A 12,896-nucleotide genomic window follows, 5' to 3' on the forward strand; every position below is an offset into this window, starting at 1 on the left:
GATCGCTGGCTCTTAGTGTGAACGTGCTGTGAGTCAGGGATCCCAGGCAGCTGTGTCCGGCGTGCCAAATTCCCTGAAGTGGAGCTGCGTCCTGTGTGTGCTCTCTCTACTGAGCCAAACCGGGTAGGGCGCACACTCTTAATTTCCTGAAGGTGAGCTGGCTCCGTGCACTCTCCCGGAGTCCCGGAAGGGGGGCGGAGTCTGTCCTGAGCGCCAAATTCCCCAAAGGGGAAGCCCCTCTGTGCAAGCACCAAGATTCCCCGAAGGGGGAGCTGCATCCCGCAAGCCAAATTCCCCCAAATTCTCCGAAGGGGAGCCCTCTGTGCACACTGACAGATTTCCCCAACAGGGAGCTGCTTCTGTCTCCCCCGCGCGCCAAATTCCCTGAGGGGGAGCGAGTCCCTGCGCAAAGTTCTGAGGCTTGGGCGAGGGGCGGGTCTTTCAGTTAAAATGGCGCTGACTGCGCGCCTGCGGGGAGGGGGATAGGCTCTTTGACTCACGGAAATCTGCTGCCGGGAAGTCTGGATTCTTGTTGTCTGTTGGTCTGAAGCTGTGATAGCAGTTCTCTGTCCCCAGTGGCTGCAGGGTCCTGGTTTGTGTCAGAAGCCAGGATCCGAGTCTCAGGCAGCTCTGTTTCTCAAGATGGCGTGGTCTCCGCGTCCGCACCAGGCGCGGAGATGTGTCCGCTTTGTGCGCGGGGCTCTGCCGTCTAGGACTGCCCAGTTAGGCAGCCCCTTGGAAGACCTGCAGAATCTAACTGACCCTAGCTCACACACACACACACACACCACACGTCTACACTCTCCTCTATGGGTTCCTCACTCACACTCTCTCTCTCCCTACCTTCCTGCCGGTCGCCATCTTTCTAGTATTAGTTTTGATCCACCTCCTGGTTCTTAGGTCAACGTTCAACCACTGAGCCATGCTGGCCAGGCCAGTATACATAGAAAAATGTATGGTCAAAAACCTGTTTCTGTAAAAAAGCCCAGCTGGCATGGATCAATGATTGTCTCTCATCCTTGATGTTTCTCCCTCTCACTCTCTCTCTCTCTCTCTCTCTCCTCTCCGTTCCTCTCTGAAATCAATAAAAATATACATATTTTTAAAATCCTATATAATAAAAGGCTAATATGCAAATAGACCGAATGGTAGAACAACTGAACAACCAGTTGCTATGACGTGCACTGACCACCAGGGGGCATGTGCGGAACATGGCGGAGGTGGGGGGGTGCTGACCACCAGGGGGCATGTGCAGAACATGGCGGGGCGTTGGCCGCAACGGGATGGTAGAGCAGGTGAGCAGGGATGCCAGACCAAGGTGGGGCACCAGTCGCTATCATCGGGGTGAGTCTCTGATAACTGAAAATTCTTTGCTCCTGCACACCGCAGTCCCGCCTGGCACTCACACCTGCTGCTGGAGCCGGCCCCACTTGCACCTGCTGCCAGCGCCAGCCCTGCTCACACCCACTGCCGGTGCCTGGTGCCATTCAGATCACTCAGTGCCATCAGCAGGTGCGAGTGGCGGCTGATGGTCCGATCACCCAAGGGCTTCTCCACTTCCCCTTGCTCCTGAGGGGAGATTGGGGCAGCAGCTGCCGCTCTCAACCACTGACTGCGACGGACCCACTCGCACCCACTGCTTTCCCCGGCCCCAATCGCTCCATGCAGTCAGCAGGTGTGAGTGGGGGCTGCCAACAGACAAGGGCCCAGGGCCGTGGTGGGAGGGGCCAAGTGGGGGCATGGAGGATGGGCCAAGGCCCGCCCCTGTGCCCACTGCAGCCTCGTGACCCACAGTTCCTTTCAAGGTGCACGAATTCGTGCACTGGGCCCCTAGTAAAAAAATAAAAGGCCTTATAGTAAATATTTTTAGTTCTGTGGGCTATTGGGTCTCTGTTGAAACCCCTCAGCTCTGCTGTTGTAGTGTGAAAGCAGCCACAGACAATACACAAATGAATGAGAGTGGCTGTGTTCTAATAAATTTTATTATTAGACATTGAAATTTGAATCTTATATAGTTATGTCATAAAATAGTATCCTTCTTTTGATTAAAAAACACACATTTAAAATGTAAAATCAGCCCTAGCTGGTTTGGCTCAGTGGATAGAGTGTCGGCCTAAGTACTGAAGGGTCCTGGGTTCGATTCCAGTCAAGGGCACATGCCCAGGTTGCTGGCTCCATCCCCAGTGTGGGGTGTGCAGGAGGCAGCTGATCAAGGATTCTCTCTCATCACTGATGTTTCTATCTCTCTCTCCCTCTCCCTTCCTCTCTGAAATCAATAAAAATGTATATTTTTAAAAATGTAAAACCATCCATACTTTGCAAACCATACAAAGACAGGTGGCAAGACACTGGCTCTGGTACAGAACATAGAGGTGGGACGTGGTTTACACTAAACAAAATAGCTGAGGCGGGGTGGAGAAGGGTCTAGAGACTTCTCTTAAACTATGGTTGCACAGTTCTTTATAAAAGATACAAAATATCAATTGTTTGTATCAAAGAATGGAGCAGCCACTATTCTCTGGCCTCCGGGTCTAGTAAAAGTGTGCTAAATGTAAAGGCTGTGAACTGAGCTTAAGTGCTATAAATTACTGCTTGAAAGATCACAGTGACAGTTTAAACACATCTACTCTTTGAGGACTGATGTTAAGCTAATTCAGATATCTGAAATAAACTATCCTTTCTGAAGCAATGTATCAGAGGAATCTTACAAATGAAAAAGGGTATCTTTAAAAGCATTCTTTCTCAAATGCACCATATTTGCCTCCAGCTTTTTCCCCCTATTGTGGATATATTTTATTGGAGAAACACATACACACACTCTCACAATTTTAAAATCCCTTTGTTGTATTTAACTTAATTAAGTAATCTTTTTCTAGATTAATTTGCTTTGTTTTTAAGGCTTTCTCATGTAAGAAGTAAGCAAAGTAAGGCATATTTACTTGTACTCTCAGATTCCCTAATATAAGTAAACATGAATATAATATTCTGAACTTAAGCTCTCTAAAAATATTTTGACTATATGTAAAATGTATTATTCAAATTACTTATTTTATATAGTTGTGTAGTTATGCTGTGCACTTTACAGATTTTGCTCTTTTCTTTCTTGTTTAAATAATAGATCAAGAAGTCTAACTCAATGTTGCTTTATCACTTTAAAAACTAGAAGACAACTGCAACTTGGAAAATTACAGACAATATCAAACTATGCCAAGCACCTAAAACTGTGCCTGGCACCTAATAGTTAATAAGTGGGCATTGCTATTATTGTTATAAATATTAGTGTTAAAAAATTGATCAAGGACCCCTAGGAGAATATAGGAAGGGTAGTTTTGTTTTTGTTTCCTAGTTCTTTTTCTGGGTGAATTCTACAGTTTTAAAACTGAGATCTCACCTTCAGTTTTCATTCAGATCTGTATATATTTAACATATTCATTTTTGTTAGTATAGAGCAGAAATGGTCACCATTCTGTTTATTATAACGAGAGTATAGTGTCCCATAAAAATAGTTGCATCTTTAATGTTAAAGATAACCAAAGTACTCAAAGATTTGGAAGGTATAACTGCAGTACAAATGGCGATACTCCCCAGGTACACATCAAGAACACAGCTGCGGTCAGGATCTTTTCCCAAGAGGGTTCTATTTGCCTCCGAGCTGGTGGGTGCAGGATTGCTCAGCTGTGGTGCCCTCAGAAGTAGCCTGGAATTCCCTTTCTCCCACTTCAAGAACTTACCTCTCTTTACATTCAAGTTCAGATCGCACTTTCTACGGTGGCTCATCTGTAAACCTGACCTTTATGCCTTCCCTGCAGGTATTTGTTTTCATAAGGATATGTCCCAACTAACTCTCATGCGATTAGCCCAAATCTGACTTTGGGAGGACACAGAACTTGCAGAACCAACTGTAGGTCGCGGTGCTGGGTTCCTTATTAGGATAAGGGATGCACCTGGGGGCTCCCAAGCACTCTGAAAACGCGGCCTTTGGGGATGGGGAAGCCAGGACCCAGGGCAGCACCGGTTTCCAGCGGACACAGTAATTGTGACAATGCACCTGAACGTGGCGGGGCTGCCTGGGTGGGTAGAAGGCTTCCCGCAACACTACCAGGAGGTGCGGCCGCACGTCCATGCAGGGGCCCCAGGCTCTCGCAGGTGACAGCCACGCACGGCTGGTCCCCGCACGCGCGAGCCCGCAGCCCCCAGCATCGCCCAAAAGCCGGAAGCTGCGCTTGGGCCTCCGGGGAGCTGGGCGGTGGGGAGTTTGGATTTGGGGGTTCCCTGCCAGCCTCGTCTATTCCCTCCGGGAGGGAAGACGGGCAGGGTTCGGCAAGCTCCCCCATCTCCACCCGCTTCTCGCCCCTCCATCTCGGCACTTGCAGGCCCACTCTCTGCGCTCCCCGCTCTCCCGGAAAGTGAAAGCAAGGAAGACCCGGTCCCCAGACGCCGCCAGAAAGTTAGAACTCATTCAACCCAAGAGCCGGAAAGACAAATCGGTCCACAGGCGGAGGGGCTGGACTGGGAGGGGGGAGGGAGGAGGGAAAGTGCAGGCCTCTCAGGTTAAGCTCCCGCTGCAAAGAAGGAGCCTTTCATATCAGCTGGAAATCTCCACTCCCCCCACCCCCACCCAAGCCATTTTTTAATGGAACAGTTCTACTGAGCTGTAATTCACCTACCATAAAATTCATAAGCTTTTAGCATATCCAGAGTTTAGCATATACAGCTATCACTACTAATTTTAGGACATTTTCATCAACCCAAAGATACCCAAATCCATTAGCAGTCACTCCTCATTCCTCCTTCCCCCTGGCAACAATTTTTTTTTCAATTTCTATGAATTTACCTATTCTGGACATTTCATTAAACTAGAATCATATAACGTTTTCTTTGGGGCTGGCTTTGTTCACATAGCATAATGTTTCACGGTTCACCTCCATTATAACATGTATCAGTACTTCACTCCTTTTTATAACTGAATGGTATTTCGTTGGATGAATATACATTTTGTTTATTCATCAGTTGAAGGACATTTTGGATGTTTCCACTTTTTGGCTATTATGAATATGAACATTTGAGTGCAAGTTTCTGACAAACATATGTTTTCAATTCTCTTGCACATAAACCTAGAAGTGGAATTGTGGAGTCATATAGTAACTCCTGTGTTTAACATTGTGAAAAATTGCCAAACTATTTTTCATGGTTTTCAGAATTTTACAACCCCACCAGCAATGAGGGCTCCAGTTTCTCCACATCCTCAACAACATTTCTTAGCGTCTGTCTTTTTATTTTAGCCATCCCAGTGATTGGGAAGTGGTATCTCAATGTGGTTGTGATTTGTTTCCCTAATGCCTAATGACACTGAGCATCTTTGCATGAGCTTACTGACCATTTCTTCTTTGCAGAAGTCACTATTCAAATCCTTTGCCCATTTTTTAATGGGTTACTTGTCTTTTTCTTGTTGAGTTGTAAGAATTCTTTATATATTCTGAATACAAATACCTTATCAAATATATAGCTTGTAAATATTTTCTCCCAATCCATGAGTTGTCTTTTCATTTTCTTGATGGACTCCTTCATGCACAAAAGTTTTTATTATTTTGATTAAGTCCAATTTATTTTTTCTTTTGTCACTTGAGCTTTTGCTGTCATATCCCAAAAACTACTGTCTAATCCAAACATTATGAGGATTTACACCTACAGTTTCTTCTGAGTTTCTTCAAGATCTTACATTTAAGTCTATGATCCAATTTGAGTGATATTTTGTATATCATGTGAAGTAGGGGTCAAGATTCACTCTTTTGAATGTGGATATCTAATTGTTCCAGGACCAGTTGGTGAAAAGATTATTCTTTTCTCTTTGAATTGTTTTGGCATCTTTTTCGATAAGTATAAGATTGTATTTCTGGACTTTCAATTCTATTCCATTAATCTATGTCTAGACTTACACCAGTATATCTATGCCCTGGCTACTGCACTTTGTAGTAAACAGGATTGGAATCAAGAAATGCAAGTCCTCCAATGTAATGGACTGAATTGTGTGTCTCCCCCGCCCCAAATTCCTATGTTGAAGCCCTAACTCCCAATGTGATGGTATCTGGAGATGGGGCCTTTGGGAGATGATCAGGTTTAGATGAGGTGAAGAGGGAGGGCTTCATGATGGGATTAGCGCTGTATTTAAAAAGAGACCACCGAATTTGTTCTCTCCCTCTCTCTCTCTTTCCCCATGTCAAGTGACAGGGAGAAGGGGGCCATGTGTAAGTCAGAAAGCGTTCTCACCAAAACCCAGCCATACAGGCATCCTGACCTCAGGCTTCCAGACTCCAGAATTATGAGAATATGAATTTCTGATGTTTAAGCCATCCAGCCTATGGCATTTTGTTATGGCAGCCTGAGCTGACTAAGGCAGAGGTCATAAGTGTGAGGCCCAAGTGTCATAGGTCTGGCATTGATATAAAAAGAGGAAGAAACACTGAGAGTGTCCCTGGACAGAGAAAAAGCCATGTGAGGACACAGTGAGAAGGCTGCAAGCCAATGAGAGCGGTCACATCAGAAATTCACCCTGCTGGCACCATAGTCTTGGACTTCCAGCCTCCAGAACTGTGAAAAGATAAACTTCTGTTGTTTAAAGCACTCAGTCAAGTCTGTGGTATTTTGTTGTGGCAACCCTAATAGACAAGTCATCCAACTTTATTCTTCTTTTGCAAAATGGTTTTTGGCTATTTTGGATACCTCACATTTCCATATGAATTTTAGGCTCCACTTGTCAATTTCTACAAAAATGCCAGTAAGGATTTTGATAGGGATTACATTGAATCTGCACATCAAGTGGGGGCTCGGGAGTACTGCTATCTTAATAATATTAAGTCTCTTATCCAAGAGAGTCTTTTCATTTACTTGTCTTCTTTAATTTCTTTCAACAGTGTTTATTAGCTTTCAGTATCCATGTCTTATAGTTCTTTTCTTAAAGTTATTCCCAAGTATTTTATTCTTTTTTGATATTATCCTATTTAATAAAATAGTAATATGCAAATTGACCGTACCTCCACTACACCCACAAGCCATGCCCACCAGCCAATCAGGAGTGAGTATGAAAATTAACTCAACCAAGATGGCTGCGGCCACGGAGCAAGCAGGAGGCTTGGGTTTCCCCGGTAATGGAGGAAGCCAAGCTTTCCGCACACCCTGGCTGGCCCAGGCCTATACTCAAGGCTACAAAGTTTCAATTATAGAAGATAAATAAATCCCAACAAAAATGGCAGCAGCCACGGAGCTGGAGAGAGCAGGAGGCTTGGCTCCGTTTAAGGCTACAAAGTTTCAATTATAGAAGATAAATAAATCCCAGATACCAGGGCCTCCGCTTGAGTCGCCAGGGGGCGTGGCTGGCCTGCAAACCACCATAGGCCCCTCGCCCAGGCCGCCCCATGCCCCAAGGGAACCCCCACCCTGATCCAGGACACCCCTCAGGGCAAACCAGCTGGCCCCCACCCGTGCTCCAGGCCTCTATCCTATCTAATAAAAGAGTACTATGCAAATTGACCGTCACTCCAACACACAAGATGGCTGCCCCCATGTGGACACAAGATGGCCACCACAGATGGCCAGCAGGGGAGGGCAGTTGGGAGGGACCAGGCCTGCAAGGGAGGGCAGTTGTGGGTGATCAAGCCTGCAGGGGAGGGCAGTTAGAGGTCACTAGGCCAGCAGAGGAGGGAAGTTGGGAGGGACCAGGCCTGCAAGGAAGGGCAGTTGGGGGTGATCAAGCCTGCAGGGAAGGGCAGTTAGAGGTCACTAGGCCAGCAGAGGAGGGAAGTTGGGGGCGACTGGGCCTGCAGGGAAGGGCAGTTAGGGGTGACCAGGCCTGCAGGGGAGGGCAGTTAGGGGTGACCAGGCCTGTAGGGGAGGGCAGTTAGGGGTGACCAGGCCTGCAGGGGAGGGCAGTTAGGGGCAAACAGGCTGGCAGGGGAGTGGTTAGGGGGTGATCAGGCTGGCAGGAAGAAGCGGTTAGGGGCAATCAGGAAGGCAGTTAGGCAAGCAGTTGGGAGCCAGCAGTCCTGGATTGTGAGAGGGATGTCCGAATGCCCGTTTAGGCCCGATCCTACTGGGATCAGGCCCGTTTATGCAGTAGGATCGGGCCTAAATGGGCAGTCAGGTATCCCTCGAGGGGTCCCAGATTGGAGAGGGTGCAGGCTGGGCTGAGGGACACACTCCCTCGTGCACGAATTTCATGCACCGGGCCTCTAGTTGTAAATAAACTGGGGTTGGTTGTTGTTGTTTTTTTGATTGTCCATGTGAGCATACAGAAATATAATTGATTTTTGTGTTTTGATAATGTATTCTGCAACCTTGCTGAATTTATTAGTTCTAATAGGTATTTATTGGCTTCCTTAGAAATATATATATGTCATCTGACAATGGAGGTAGTTTTATTTCTTCACTTTTTAATCTGGATGTGTCCTACCTTTATTTTTCTTCCCTAATTTCCCTAGCTAGAACCTTCAATACAATGTTGGCTAGAAAGGACATCCTTGTCTTATTCCTGACCTAAGGAAGAAAGCGTTAGCCTTTCACCATTAAATATATCAGCTGTTATCTACTGGTATTTTAGGTCAAAGAAATTCCCTGCTAATCCTAGTTTGTTTTGTTTTTTATCAGGAAAGAAAGTTGTCAAATACTTTTTCTGTATTTATTGAGATGATTTTTGTTTTTTTGTTTTTTTGGTTTTTTAAATATTTTTATTGATGTCAGAGAGGAAGGGTGAGAGAGAGAGAGATGGAAACATCAATGAGAGAGAACCATTGATCAGCTGCCTCCTGCAGGCCCCACTCTGGGGATCAAGCCCACAATTCAGGCATGTGCCCTGACTGGGAATCGAACCAAGACCTCCTGGTTCCTAGGTCAATGCTCAACCACTGAGCCATACTGGCCAGGCATGGCCTCTATTCTCCTAATATAGTGTATTACATTGATTGACTTTCATATGTTGAATATACCTTGTACAAATCTCAGTTCTAGAATATAATCTTTACTGATGTTGCTGGATTTGGTTTGCTAACATTTTGTTGAGGATTTTTGTTTCTATATTCATGGACATCCTGTATAATAAAAACCTAATATGCTAAGTGTCCGGCCGTCCAATTGGCCGTTCAACCAATCAAAGCATAATATGCTAATGATATGCTAAGGCTCCTCAACTGCTCACTATGACATGTACTGACCACCAGGGGGCAGACAGTCAACTGGTCAGCCAGTTGCTATGACGTGCACTGACCACCACAGGGCAGATGCTCTGACCAGTAGGTTAGCTTGCTGCTGGGGTCCGACCTATCAGGACTTAGCAAGACGGACTGGACATACCCTGGAGCCCTCCCGCAGTCCCTCCCAGGCTGGCCAACCTCCCACATCCCTCCCCCGCCCCAATCATGCACAGGTGGGTTCCCTCGGCCTGGCCTGCACCCTCTCACAATCTGGGACCCCTCGGGGGATGTTGGAGAGCCAGTTGCGGCCCGACGGCAGAACAACCGGTCGATATGACATACACTGACCACCAGGGAGCAAATGCTCAACACAGGAGCTGCCCTCTGGTGGTCAGTGTGCTGCCACAGGGGGAGCGCCGCTCAGCCAGAAGCCGGGCTCACAGCTGGCGAGCAAAGCAGGAGCCTATTCCACCTCCGCAGCAGCGCTAAAGATATCCCCGGCTCCCAGACTGCAAGAGGGCGCAGGCCAGGCTGAGGGCCTCCCCCACCGAGTGCACAAATTTCATACACCGGGCCTCTAGTAATGAACATAAACACTGTAGTTTTCTTGTGATATTGTTGGTATGATTTTGATATTCATACTGGACTCAGAGTGGGTTGGTAAATGTTCCCTCCTCTTATATTTTTGGAATACTTTGTGAAGGATTGGTGTCTATTCTACTGTAAACATTTGCAGAATTCACCAATGAAGCTATCTGGCTCTGCGTTTTTCTTTATGGGTAGATTTTTTATTATTAATTCAGTCTCTTTCCTGCTATCAGTCTATTCAGATTTTCTATTTCTACTTGAATCAGTTTCAATAGTTTGTGATTTTCTAGGTTTTTTGTCCATTTCATTTAATTAATTTGTTGGTCAATTTAGCTAAAGTTTTGTCCATTTTGTTGATCTTTTCAAAAAAAAACTTTTGGTTCTGTTGATTCTATTTTTCTATTCTTCATTTCACTTATTGTTCTATTCTCAATTTCATTCATTTCTGTTCCAATCTTTGTCATTTATTTGCTTCTATTTTGAGAGAGAGAGAGAGAGAGAGATATTGAGAAACATAATTTGCTGCCTCACACACACACCCTGACCAAGGGTGGAACCCGCCACCTTTTGGCCTACCTGACAAGTGCTCTAAGTAACTGAGCCATACCAGCCAGGGCTCCTTTTTCTTTCTTAAGGTGGAAAGTTAGGCTATTAATTTGAGATCATTCTTCTTTTTAAATATATGGGGGTTTACATTTTTAAAATTGATTTTAGAGAGAGAGGAAGGGAAGAAAGAGAGACAGCGATTCATTGCTCCACCTATCCATGAATTCATTGGTTGCTTTCTTTAATGTGCCCTGATCAGGGATCAAGCTCAAAACCTTGGCATACTGGGAAGATGCTCTAACCAAAGGAGCTACCCAGCCAGGACTTAATATAGGTGTTTACAGTTATAAATCCCCATCTAAGCACTGCTTTAGCTGTACCTCATAAATTTTGGTATTTGTATTTTTGTTTTTATTTAATTCAAAGTATTTTCTAATTTTCCCTTTATTTCCCCATTGGTTATTTAGGAGCGTTCTGTTTAATATCTACTATTTGTGAATTCCCCAAATTTTCTTCTGTTACTGATTTCTAATTTCATTCCTTTGTGGTCAGAGAGCATGTTTTATATTATTTTAATCCTTTTGAATATATTAAAGCTTGCTTTATGATCTAGCATATGGTCTGTTCTGGAGAATGTTCCATGTATACTTGAGAAGGATGTGTATTCTATTTTGAGTGGAGTGTCCCATAGATATCTTTTTATTAGTTCTAGTTAGCTTACAATTTTGTGCGAATCTTCTATTTCCTTTTTGATTTTCTGTCTGGTTGTGTTATCCACCACTGAAAGTGAGGTATTGAAAGCTCCAACTATTATTGCTGAATAATCTATTTCTCCATTCAACTCTGACAGTGTTTGTTTCATGTATTTTAGGGCTCTGTTATTGGGTGCATATAAGTCTATAATTACTATAAATTTCAGACAGGTTATCCTTTTATTTTTATAAAACATTCTTCCTTGTCGCTATTAATTTTTGTCTGACATTACTATAGTAATAGCTCTCTTTTGGTTATTATCTGTATGGTATATATTTTTCCATGCTTTTATGTTTCATCTGTTTCTGCCTTTAAATCTAATGTGTCTCTTATATACAGCATATAGGTGCATATTTTTTTCTATCTCTATCTTATATTGAAGTTTTTAATCCATTTAACAATTTAATGTAATATCTGCAATTTTGCTATTTTTCCTATGTCATGTCTTTTTTGCCCTTCTATTCCTCCATTATTGCCTTCTTATGTGTTAAATAGATAGTGCTAGTATACCACTTAAAGGCATTTAAAGTTTCTTTTATTTATTCCTAAATTTATTTTCTTGGTGGTTACCCTGAGGATTACAATTACTATCTTAACTCGTAACTACGGATTTTGTTTTGCCTCAAGTATCTTTTTGGAATTTAAATAGTCTAGTCAACATTAAGTCCAGAAAAATGAAAAGGAGCTTTTCAACTCACAAACACTGTTAGGTAAACACTGGGAGGTTGCTATGATAACAAGTACCTGCCTCTGGTATGAATACTTACCTTGTCTAACAGTGCATTCTGCCACAATCTAAAGATACTGAGGTAACTTCTATCCCTGGCACCAAAAGATGTAAAGAAAAACTGAAAATAAAAAGAGTAGAATAAGTTTAGTGACATTTTAAAAAGGGGGAAAGTATCTGTCATGAAGCTCTGTTGGCATTTGCTATGGTCAAAGCAAATGAGTAAGTCACCACCGCCTACTTTATATATTCTTTTTAACTTTTTGTTACAATAGATGAAAAACAGGTAATTGGTGCATGGACAAGGATCTTCCACATTGTATCTTACAGCAAATACAATTTTATCAATATTTTCTAGGGAAATGAGCTTGAAATATGTAGCTATTTATGTTCATCGTAGTTTAACTATGAAAATCAATCTAAATAAATTTATGAAAAAATTAAAATTTTATTTATTTTAAACTTTGCAAAGAGATGTGATTTGGTAGCCATTTGAGACAAGTATAAACAAAGAATATGAAAAAATACAGTGGACTTCAGAGATAAATTAATTTTTAAGGATCTTAATTTTAAATTATATCATCTTTTGCCTGGCTGGCATGACTCAGTGGTTGAATGTTGACCTATGAACCAGGAGGCCACGATTTGATTCCTGGTCAGGGCACATGCCCAGGCTGTGGGCTCATCCCAGTGTGGGGTGTGTAGGAGGCAGCCAATCAATGATTCTCTCTCATCACTGATGTTTCTATCTCTCTCTCCCTCTCCCTTCCTCTCTGAAATCAATAAAAATATATTTTTTTAAAAAAAATTATATCATCTTTCATAGTTTCAAATATCTAGAAATATCTAATCTCTGCTAATTATACATAAAACACCCATATTAACAATAAACTTTGCTTTGAATTTTGTAGAAGAGAAATAGCATGTTTCAATCTATAAGTCTATGTTTGCATGTAGCCCTATTTTTTCCTGTGCACTTAAGTGGATTTTTGTGGTCACATTTTAATATAGGCTCTTATGAAAAAATCTGACAAGTGGCAGCACTAAATATAGTTTCTCAGTGTATAATCTCTTCCCTTCCCCTAGTTTGTGAGTTTTTA

The 12,896-nt window shown here is 43.4% G+C and overlaps 1 protein-coding gene across 1 annotated transcript in view; it reads right to left on the bottom strand.

The window, feature by feature from the left end:
- GRAMD1C (GRAM domain containing 1C) overlaps positions 1–12,896 on the bottom strand; it is an 84,099-nt gene that overhangs the window by 49,450 nt on the left and 21,753 nt on the right. The window contains exon 6 of the mRNA XM_008146609.3: positions 11,837–11,917. Coding sequence (XP_008144831.2) covers positions 11,837–11,917 — 81 coding nt within the window. The remainder of the gene's footprint in view (positions 1–11,836; positions 11,918–12,896) is intronic.

This window comes from Eptesicus fuscus, chromosome 3 (genome assembly GCF_027574615.1).
Source record: "Eptesicus fuscus isolate TK198812 chromosome 3, DD_ASM_mEF_20220401, whole genome shotgun sequence".
Taxonomy (NCBI): domain Eukaryota; kingdom Metazoa; phylum Chordata; class Mammalia; order Chiroptera; family Vespertilionidae; genus Eptesicus; species Eptesicus fuscus.